A 12141-nucleotide genomic window follows, 5' to 3' on the forward strand; every position below is an offset into this window, starting at 1 on the left:
CCATCTTCCCTGAAAATGAATGACTCCTTGTGGTACCCAATGTGCCTGAAGCAGACAAATCAAGCACAGCAGAAGTACATCATCTGAACATATGAGCCTGAAAAGCTATCTGATGTCATTTCTTTAAGCTCATACTAAAGGACAATAAATTGGATCCTGTAGACTGGGCGGGAACCTATCTTACCTAGCTTCAGATGTCTAGGTCTCACCTCGTGCAAAACAGCTTTAGACTCACTCTTTGCTTTGCAATTTCCTATTTCCTGACAGAGGAGGCAGGCCAGGTGCTACCCATCCTGTTCTTAGGCAGTTCTCCTTTATGAAATACAGGGATGTAGGTCACCAAAAAGATGATGTTACGGTCATTTAAGGTGACCTAAGTAAGGTCTGCTGCTGTGCAATTTCCCCTCCTTAACATCACTACTAGCACCAGCAGAATCATGCCGTAAGCTGGTTTTGCTGAAAACTGCAGAAAAAGCAACCACCACTCTGCCACTCAGAATTGGTTGAATTTACTCTCCCTTGTTAGACAACTGCACGTTGCACGTCCTTGCTATGACATACAGGTCTTAATGCTTTCATTAGAGTTCATCATTTGTCACTGCTAACTACCCAGTAAAAAGGAAATGCAAAACGCTTAAATGCAAAGCAAAAGTATTATAAAACATTATCAAATACAATGTAACAGAACATTAAAACGAGCTAAGTAAGAATGATTCATTTTGTTTTGTTTTTCTTTTGTTTTGACTCACACTTTGTCCATGAGCTTTTTTGTTAGAGCCAGTATGTTCATTGGCTGCGGTATTTTTTCACAATGCTTTATCTTTTTATCTATTTTTGAAAACACTGCTTCAGGTGAAAATGAGTGAGTGGGGATTTCTTCTTTCCCTACAATGAACCTGAAAGAAAAAACAAAACAGAGCAAAACAACAATTATATAAATAGCTCAAATAAATATATTAAGCCCAATATAAGTCTCCAAAGGATTTAAGACAAGCTTGAAGTTATTACCCACAGGTCTGCAAAAGAAAATGCATCCTATACAGCTGCCAAACCTTGTATCTCTTTGAAAAGATCAATTCACCAACATATATTTAAACTTCAGATAATGGTCACAATTGCTGGTAGGAATTTTTTTAAACTAGAAACAAAAACATTACTGGGGAAGTCCATCTCTCACACAAAGCAAGAACACCAAATGAGAAGACAAAAAGGCACATGAAATATGTCAATTATCTCCGGCAAAATGGGGTTACATAAAGGTTGATGATTACTATAATATTTTTATAAAATATCTATTTTGTAAAATCTTCAAAATGTTTTCACTCCCACCAAGAGCATCAACTTTGTTTTGCTTGGCTTCATCTTCAGCCCTCTTTCTTCACCCAGAAGTTGGTATTGTCAATATACCGGTTCATCTTAGGTGTAGAATTACTGTATATCAAGGGCAAAAGAGGTCATAACACCAAGATGTTTCTGAGCACTTTGCACTATAATCCAAATTACACTGCACTGTGGTAGTCTTGCCGAGGGCGATGAAGGTGTAAAAACTTTGTCATTCGGTATGTGACTGGTGATTTCAGAAAGCACTGTTTCTGCACGTTGCCAAAGTGCAGAGTGTTTCATGTCCTTATTTCTGGACTATAGACTGAATTATTTAACTATTGGCACGTTATATCAAATTCCACAGCTGTTTCATAGCTGAAAACTCTGTAAAATATTTTCCACTACCAGTAACAGCAAGTCTGTCTTGCTTGACTTCAGCTCTTTTCTTCACCTGTGAGTTGACACTGTCCATGCACTGGGCTGTCTGAGTGGTAGACAGGTAGCAGAGTATGTAAGGGACAGAAAAGAATAATGGGTCTTTACACTTTTGACACAAGAAACAAAGATGGGAGAACTTTGTATAACTACAACAAATAAGTGAGTAACACCAAAGAGTCCCATCGTGAAGTAAATTCTAGGAGAGCCTGGACCACTAGGGCAGACACAAGGTCTAGTGGCACGTTGAGGATATCTCGAATGAATTTCTTGTATCAGAAATAGTGTGGCGAGGAGGTGATCGTGCCCCTGTACTCGGCACTGGTGAGGCCGCACCTCAAATACTGTGTTCAGTTTTGGGCCCCTCACTACAAGAAGGACATGGAGGTGCTGGAGCGTGTCCAGAGGAGGGCAACGAAGCTGGTGAAGGGCCTGGAGCACAAGTCTGATGAGGAGCGGCTGAGGGAACTGGGGTTGTTTAGTCTGGAGAAGAGGGGGCTGAGGGGAGACCTCATCGCACTCTACAACTGCCTGAAAGGAGGTTGTAGCGAGGTGGTTGTTGGTCTCTTCTCCCAAGTAACAAGCGATAGGACAAGTGAAAGGAAACAGCTTCAAGTTGTGCCAGGGGGGGTTTAGATTGGATATTAGGAAAAATGTCTTCCTCGAAAGGGTTGTCAAGCCTTGGAACAGGCTGCCCAGGTTGAGTCGCCATCCCTGGAGATATTTAAAAGACGTGTAGATGTGGTGCTTAGGGACATGGTTTAGTGGCGGACTTGGCAGTGTTAGGTTTACGGTGAACTCAATGATCTTAAGGGTTATTTCCAACCTAAATGATTCTATGATTCTATGAATCACAAATGGCAAGTTTTAGAAAGATAAAAGATTAACGCTCCTTCAAAAACATGCAACCATGTGTCTGCATTTCCTTTCAATAATGGTCCCAAATACAAAAAGATCCCTCCTGTGCCAGCATATTATGCCTTCTTCAAAATACGCTGTATACCCCCAAAGTTGGAAGAGTTTTACAAGAGGATGATTTTTCTCCCGAAAACTCTTTTCATACAATGCAGCTGTCACTGTGCACAATTCCTCAAAATCTTCACTTTAAGCTACGTACTCACAGAAACTTTACTTACTTTAATGCAGAGTATGTAAATCCTTTCAAGCCATCTTTGCACCTGAAACATAAAAAACAAGTTATTGCTATAATGGGCTGCTTGCAATATAAAGTGTTATAGAGTAAATATTACGTAGAAGGGCTGCGGATGAACACCAGCTTCTCATTAACAGAAAACAGCACGTCTGTAACAACTCTGTGGCTATCCTCGACTTCACAGTTGTCACCACAGCCTTGCGACATCTCAGAAACAAAGGGTACAGCATACAAATGCCAGTGCTTCTCTCTTTTATCCAAACCAAGAGCAGAGAAATTTTTAAAGGATGGTGACAGAATCACTGGGGTGACAATGGAAGATTTCATGCGACAAAGAACTGTTACTTTATGGAAGGAGGTCATGATGAGTTTTACGAAACAGAAATGTTACTGTAAGGACAGAAAGGAGGGTTGGACCTCCATAAAAAACCCACCCTCTTGTGAAGAGCTGAAGGAAATAGTTATTCTGACTTTGAGATAAACTGTCCTACTTCACACATTGCTGATCTCTGCAGCTCGTTACTTTAAGAAAACTCTCAATCTGAAAGTCCCAGTTTTTTCATTATGTAGCAGTTGTTCTCTTTGCCCAGAGATCACAGCGAATCACTGGCAGAACTACAAACAAAGCCCAAATGCACAGGGTTTACACATACCTGCTCTGTCCACAGAACCACAGCCCGGTACCACGAGTTTGATTTTAAACCTCCAACTGACTGCAAGTTAAATGCCCTTTGAGTTAAGGGTGTTCAACACATTACATCTGCAAGCTGCCAGCTCAAGAATAGGGCCTTAATTTCTACTTTTCTTTTCCAGTAAATTAAAACTATACACAAACTGAAATGTAAACACGCGTATCAGTGTTTCTAGAATAATATCGAAACAGAAAAGTAATTACAGCATGAGCATAATGATGGTTTTGCCTTAATCGCTCCAATGCAACTGCACTTTGAGTTGCAAGTGTTCAATTATTCCTTTGTTGCGCCACCAGATGTCCCTACCCAACTAGTGCTGAGACTGACCCAACCTCACTGATGCCATCCTGCAACTCATTGGCTTTAAACTCTCCTCAAAGGAATTGTCAGTCAAATCCTTTCTTCACTAATATTGAAAATCAGAAGACGTCGAATCACTGAAGGAGAAAACAACACTCCAGCCCTCTCCTCATTACTCCAAGAAACATGAAAAAGATTTCTAATGCCTATTCTATTTACATGATTAAAGTCAATTCTATGCAGTAAGTATTTAGTGTATTGGAATTTTATTAGTTATTCTTATTTTTCTTATTTTATTAGTTATTCTATATAGTTATAGAGCAACAATTATGAATCCCCCTGCAAAATGCACCAAAGTTAAACAACATAGTTCAATACGGAAGTAATGCTAAAGATACAATTCCATTTTTTCCCATTAACTTCCTAATTTTTTAAATTATTACACAGTATAAAAGTGCAATTTAAGTTCTTAAATAGAACATAATTCATGCTGCTTGCTGTCTAAAATGTCTTGTGTAAAGTCATTACGCAGAACTCATGGGTATGTGGAAATATTGCGTATTAAGGGTTTCAAAAACAGGAGTCCTAGAGAAACAATACTTTTGATCAAGAGTAATTTGCACTGTAACTTCCCCTTCTCTGACACGGCAGCTTTGCTCTTACAAATGAAGCTGCAACCAACAACAAAACTGGAAATCTAATTTTTGGCTTTACATCATGAATTCAGTATATTAAAGGCTTCAGAACACTCGTCTAGAGATTGAAATTGTCTTTTTTATTTACTCATTAGGTACGCAACACTGGCAGCAACAAAAAAAACCCTCCACACTGACTCCAGACACGCTTCTTTTTGGGGACCACAAAAACCCATGCGGGGACAGCACGGAGACGTCACAAATTCAGCAACTGGTCTCGATGGTGACTCCTGAGGTCCAACGCTAGCTGCACGTGGCACGTTTCATGAACATCTGGCTGCTAATAACTGAACTAAGACTAATGATTTGCTTCATACAGCCACTAATTGGTAATAATAATGCCACCACTAATTGGTAATAATAACTTTTACTCAGTGCTTCATTGCTCAAGGGGTGAAAAAGTCTGCACTCTGCTGCTGACCCCCACGAGCCATTCAAGCTGCAAATGAGCACAGTAAAATGCATTACATGTGTCCAGCGTTGCAGATACCCCTGAGACGGGAAAAATCTCGATAGTGTATTATAAGCTTGGTTTTAAGGTTTTATTCAACCTGGAAGGTCTGAGATAACGGATGAGTCGTATGCCGCTAGAGGTACTTGGTGTACCTCACCTCTGCTACCATTCCCACCACCCTGAACGTCCCAGGGACCGAATCCCAAGCGGCAGGGGGGCTGCACCATTTTTTGCCCAGCCAGCAATAATTTAAAGGGCGCATAATCTGGTTACATTTCCCATCAGAGAGGAATTTGTCCCTGGTACAAAGTCAGCGGCACCAGCAACTCTGCTAGCTGTCCCTGTTGGGCACCGCACACCTGATCAGATGGCAGAAATGCTCTGCGCCGCTCCAGCTTGGGTTTGGCCAGAGCCGCGGTTGGAGCCGGAGGAGCAGAAGAATCAAGGAGCCATAGCAATAAATTGGGTTTTTCACATTCCCCTGCTGGGACAATTTTGGCACATGAGCAAATAGGGTCGATTTTAATCGTGCATATTTATAACATAAATTTAACTTATGGCCACACACATTTATTTTTTCATAAAGAAAACAGCAACAGTGGAATAGAGCCAAGGCTTGATACTAACTATACTTCCAACAAGACGCAAACGAACTCTAATTATTTATGTTTGTGTATGTAAAGAGGTGCTGTACATGAGTTTATACTCCTCTCCCTCCATCCTGTGGAAGGAGAAGTTCCCACACTGAACTGTAAGGCTGGATGCCAGCAATTACGTTTTGGGTTTTTTTGTTAGTATGTGTTGTCATAACTCTTCTAGAGATTTTCTCCATGACCAATTGATATACCCTGCACAAGAAGGCTCCTGAGGAAACAAGTCACTTTTCACCCAAGGAACTGGTAAGGAGACAGCAGCTCACTGCAACAACATATGCCATGTTTAACAACATCCCCATATTGCTTATGTTATCCTTCAGGGTAAGAGTAAATTAGAAACTCCTATATGCAGAGCTCTCATTATGGCCACGGGGGAAGGAAACACTGCAAGCAGAGGACATGTGTTGGCATATTGCTGCAGCACATCTGCCCGTAAAGATTGGCTGGGGGTGGGACCACGTTTTCGAGTTAAGGTGTCTTGTTTTATGGAGAAGGGAGGACCAGAGTGATGAAACATGACTGTGTCTGAACACACAAGCTACATCCCTTGCTATTAAATCCCTTGCTATTAGCAATTAAAGGCTATCTACGCTCCTTTGTGAGCTGTGCTGACTCTAGAGAATAATCCATTTTCTGTTTCAAGCTACTTAGAGAGGTTACTATACCTTCCTCCTGTTTTTCTATCCTTCATTCCTCATCTTCTCCCCAGTGCTAACAGTCAACAGCAATTCAACTCAATTTTTCTGAGATGTCTTCTGTATCCTTCTCTCTTCTTCCTTTTCCATCTCCTCTTTTGCTCTTTCTTCCTGCAAGTTGAACTCCTATTTTGTATTTCCCCCCAATCTGTCCTCTAAATGTTATTCTCAAAAGCTCATTTCTTTTTCTTAAAAAAAAAAAAAAAAAAAATCCATCAGTACCTTCTCCATACCTCCTCATGGTCTGACACTTTCCACCATGCTAATCAAGTGGGTTGTGACTACGAGATTGAAAGTGCAGAATAAGCACCACTGAAAAAAGGATTATAAAGAAAATTCAAGACTCAGGGACACACGCTTAATCATTCTGAAACAGAGAAATGGAAGAATTAGTTCAAGCTCAGTTCTAAATTGTTTTGAGACTAATTTGTTCATGTAACATAAAATCACATTTTGGAAATATTAGTTTTCCAAAAGGCTCTGGGAACAAGAACAATTCCAAACCAGTAAGATCTTCCTCGCTGATGTAACTAGGTAGAAAAAAGCTACTTTAATTTTAAGTATTTTATATCTCTGGATATTTTATACCTCTGGATATAAAATGAGAGCTAACCCAGTCAAGTCTGATAAGACAAAGGAAACTGAAACCAAAGGTTGTTCAGAAATGTGTACCACTAGTATTTTTCCCAGAGGAAGAACACACATTTTCATTTTTAAGTGGAAAATACGATTTCTAAAAATTACGATCGGACGTGCCACAGAATCTATTTTGACTTGTCATTACTTAGTTGTGCTGAACTTTCCAACTATCTAGATCCTTCTCAGTGACCAAAGAAGAACATGATTATTGTGCTAATCCCAATGCCCAAATCCATCGAGCTGTCAGTGGTTTATGATGAGGCTGCAGAAAGACATTTTGGTCCTCATTTAGATACATCTATGGGAAACTGGATCCTAAAGATTTTTGTAGATACGGTTATACAAGAGTCTTCTGACTTCAGGAACTACTCATGACTTTCACATCAGCTTAAAAAAAAAAGAATACTCTGCTTATATATTTTCCTATCAGAAATAAAGTGCATCAAATCTAAAATTGCACCCTACTTGGAAGCAGAGAAGCATTTAGATGCAATTCCTTTGGGTCAAAAACACTATTTGCAGTTGAGTAGCATCTAACCACTAAGAAGCTTCCTTTCTAGATCTACAGCTACACACGGCACAGGAGATCAGAACGCAGGAAGTTTCCCTCATAGATGGTTAGGTTGCTTTAACATGGAAGATTCAACACAATTTTTTTGCTTTTTCTTTTGTAATTATGGCCATTTCAACTATTCACCTTTATTTGTATCTTATTAAAGACACTAAAACTTGCATACCTCACAAAGATAGCTCAACCCAAACAGAATATCCATATTTCAAACTAAGTTAGGGTCCCCTGTATAGACGTGCAAACATTTTTGTCCATCCATCCAGACAGAAACATATCTCTTAGAGACACCAAACAATCATCATATCAAGGCACCTGGAAATGCAGAGAGCAAAAATAATCTGTTCCAGTACCAGCTGCTGTTAACTTTAACGTTTCCCCCAATATCAAACCTCAGTCCTTCCTTCGTGCTATGTCTCCATATCCCAACTTTTCCGAGATGATGCAGGAGCAGAAATAACCACCCGCTTTCCTCTCTTTCTCCACTTTGCCAGGACTGGGATGAAAAAACTGATGGAAAACCTTTTCTTCCCCTCCTCTCGTCAAGGGTCAGGAAAGAGGCCCCATCCTGTTGGTCCACATAACCCTAGGAGACAGCTACAGGCAGAGAACATGTCCCCACCGCACTCAGAGCTGCCTCCTCCAAGCCTCAATAGGATCACGAGGCACAACTTGTGACTTGTGCAGAGGAACCAGAGGCAAATTTAAGGGAAAAAAGGATTTCCACCCATATTCTCTCTCCTCTGAATTTCCCCTTTTCTGGCTTAAACATTTATTTTCTTTCTGTCTTTACTCACAGGTCTTACCTATTCAACCCACGACTATGAAAAAAGTTATAAGGAGGAATTATAAGCAAAAAATCTAATCTTGTACCCCATGGACAACACGTAGCTTTCAGAAGACATGTCAGAAATCAGACTAAGAATAACTGAAGTCAGAAGAGTTGTAGCAGAAGCTCTTATAAAAATTGTACTTCGAACTATTAAATGTGCAATGCAGCTGGGATCAAAATGCAATGAAAAGTCTCATTGCTTGTGTTTCCAAATCAGATTGATAGTTTAACTTTTGTGTGTTTAAATAAAAAGTGAAAGAATGTATTCATGACATTTCTTTTAGCTGTGCTTGAAGTATAAAATGATCTTTTGAAAAGGCTACGTTTTTGTAACTATTACATGCAGTGAATATAAAACCATATTTTAACAAAAAGTAAATGAACAAAAAAAGAGCAAGTAGGGACAACATTCAAGGAGAAGAGTGAAACAAGTACAGTAGAGGATGTACGTTATTTTTTTCTAGACCTATATTGAATGCATCACTTACAATACTTGGAAAGAAAGGGTGAATGGAGATGACAGTGTAGTCAACAGTGAACTATGGTCCCATTAAGCTTTCATGTAAATCCAGGGAATTACATTTTTCCAGGGAATTACAGAAGAAATTAGAGGAAATTTCCAGGGAATTACAGAAGAAAAATTCTGCAATTTGGCAAGAATGTGACACTGCAATTGAAAAGAAAGCTGTTTATACTGAAGTTAAATTACAATACTGGATTCAGGGTTTTAAACCAAAGCTGTTATCAATCAACACTTCACATCTGATTGCTAATCAAGTTTTGTGTGTTATTGCCAAATATGAAATCAGATTTCTAGTGATGTTAATTATTCTGCTACTTACAATGTTCTCATTTCTTCAGACCTTAGTGCTTCCTGAAATGTGCATTTTTGAGTAAATGGAATTTCTCTCAAAAGATCTTAAAAGCAAAGAAAACATTTTTTTATTATTATTTTAGCTGGATGCAGCCTTTCCTTGTCTTTGTGTAGCACCAACGCTGTGCTGCGGGCTCAGGAGCAGCAACTGAGTCACTCAGATGGCCACGTTCCCTTCTCAAAACCCTTCATCAAAGTCCCTGTCTCACACAGCTAATAGAAGAAGCCAACATCAATTAAAAGAGCTGACTAAACAATGAAGTTAAGGATTTATCTGCTTAGTTCAATTCGTTTGTTGGATTTTGGAATGTGATGTCATTTTTCCATTACCCAATTTTAACCTTTTTCTTACAAGTGTTTTATCAAAAAACAGTAACCTTCTGCTACAGCAAGACCCAAACGCTCTCTCCAAATGAGGCACAAAACAAAAATAGGAAATGGCAAAAAAACCCTGAAGGCATAAAAATGTCAGATTGCCTCTAGGGGCATAAGGACACAGAGAAATGTACCTTGACGCGCGCACAAAACCACGTCCACCCCCGTGGCCGAGGTTGCGCTGATGCCGTTTCATTGTTGTTAGAACAATAAGAACAGTCAGTCTGTTACCAAAGGGACACGCTGTTATGAGATTAAAAAGCAAATGATCTTAAATTTGGCTCAGGTTAAATAATGGTGGCATCTGCAGCAATTCTATCTGACACGGAGACCTGGGCTAAATTTATCTACTGTCAAATTCTCCTCTGGCTTTTTCTACTGGCTCCCTGCAACTGGGGGGGGGGGTCGGGGGGGGGGAGAGGAAAAAAAAGAGACTAAGCTTGTTGGAGCTGTCTTCTGTAAACATACTTTGTGCTATTTGCAGGTGATTCAAAATTTCAGTGAGCTAAACCTCTCTCATAGAGCTTGACTGATTAATTCAAGCATTCAGGAGAAATGGATACAACATGTGCTTTCCCCAAACGATCCCATAATTGCATTTGAGGGAAATGTTTGGCTGTTTGCTTTGTTTCAATTTGGGAAAAATGTGATTACGAGGAGATGATCCATTTATATTTTTATATTCTATTACCCCTATCTCTGACATTTAATAAAATTGACATATATAATCAGAATAAACTTATAATGAAATGAAAAGCTATAAAAAGATTTTAAAGAAATTAGCAATCATTCTGAATATACCCAGGCCATTGCCGAGTTAGGGTACAGAGTGAAGGCGATACATGGCTTTTAGATCAGTGAGATATTATTTGTAATGACTTGAAATGAGATTTTCACTCTATTACTCAAAAATATTCTTAAATGTCTATAACGTAGACCATTGCAGAAATCACCAAGACTGTTACAACTAGTTATTGAGCCATAAGCATTGGGACAGCATCAGTTTGTTGCTACACTCAAGCTAAATGACCACGTTGCAAAATTTGTTGAAACTTTTATTTCTGGCTATATAATATTTCTTTTATGACTGTCCCATGCAGATTTACCTGCTTACCTGGAGTTTACACACAGATCTCCAGCATGACGCTGTGGTGTGTAGACGTGCCTCTAAGGTTCATAAGTATCATAGGAAGTCTTGAAAACACATTAAAATCTCAAAACTGTGCTCGAAGAACCACAGACTGAACAAAGTATTTGTGCACAGCCTTGTGCACTATTTTGAGAACCAAATTTCAGTGCTACCACAGAAATTCACTCCTGAGTAACTCCCTTGCTGGCCTATACTGCAGCAAGGGACCAAATTAATATAGTTTTATTTTAAATTACTACAGTGCTGTTCAAATAGATGGTATTTTTAGTGCTGCACATCCAGGTGCAGTATTTGAAATAGAAAGTTGCATCACCATAAAAAAAAAAAAAAAAGAAGTTGAGAGACTGGTTATGAAACCTGGAGCGATATAACAAAAAGCCCAAGCATATAGGTCATAGTTGGAGGGAGAAGCGTCACCTCTGCGATGGACTTCTGGAACTTTCTTATTCTAATAATCACATAAATGTGGCTTCTGAACAAGACCGTAATGCTTCCAATTTTGATTTTTTACAACAAAAAACTTTGAAAAACACACCATGCCAAGAGTGCATGCAATCTCCCAGATAAAACACAAAATTTCCCCAAAACTATGAAGAAAAAAAAGTATTTTTTAATTATGTAACATGAAACACTTTCTGCAACTAACTAATTTAACTTAGTGAAAGAACATAGTATTTATTGAAATTAACCTTCCAAAAATTATTGCTGGGAAGTTAACCACTGTTGATATCATTGTTTACGACATCAATAAAACCTCCCACAATTATTTTGCTCTGCAAATTTACAAGTGGCATTTACAACTACTCTGCAGAGACGGTATTAAAGTGTTGCCAATTCCCATGACTATAGTGGGAGCGCCACTATGCCTGGTCTCTGTCAGAGTGCCCCGGTTCTTGGGTTGACTGGGTTTCACGAAATTATCAGCTTTCTTTATCAAATTTTCACAGGGTAATTTCTAGCCTCTCCAAGATGCAAAGTATGAACACATGAATTGAATACCATCAAGGAAATAAGAAACTATAGTCCAATCCTTATGTGTTGGACAATGTTTTTCTTAGAGAACTTCTGGGGGAGGCATTGCTGTGGGTTTTCTGAGGTTGGGGAGTTGTTTTTTCTAACTTTGAGATTGCAAACACTGCCAAAAATTTCCATTACTTTTCATCTATACAGAGCGCTCTGGACACTTGCTAACTCCTTTGCACTCACATATAGGAGAAAGAAAAAAACTCAGAATTAAATTAATCAAAGAAATATCAGCCCCACTTTCCAAGCTGGGCAAGTAAGGTATGTCACTGGGGGT

The 12141-nt window shown here is 39.2% G+C and overlaps 1 protein-coding gene across 2 annotated transcripts in view; it reads right to left on the reverse strand.

Annotated features, from left to right (window-relative positions):
* Window positions 1–12141, reverse strand: part of TMEM135 (transmembrane protein 135) — a 185549-nt gene that overhangs the window by 17144 nt on the left and 156264 nt on the right. For both annotated transcript variants that reach the window (XM_075140179.1, XM_075140180.1), the window contains 2 exons: window positions 2895–2936; window positions 750–896 (listed from right to left, as the gene is read on the reverse strand). In XM_075140179.1, the coding sequence (XP_074996280.1) occupies window positions 750–896; window positions 2895–2936 (189 nt within the window). The remainder of the gene's footprint in view (window positions 1–749; window positions 897–2894; window positions 2937–12141) is intronic.

This window comes from Calonectris borealis, chromosome 1, assembly GCF_964195595.1.
Source record: "Calonectris borealis chromosome 1, bCalBor7.hap1.2, whole genome shotgun sequence".
Lineage (NCBI taxonomy): Eukaryota > Metazoa > Chordata > Aves > Procellariiformes > Procellariidae > Calonectris > Calonectris borealis.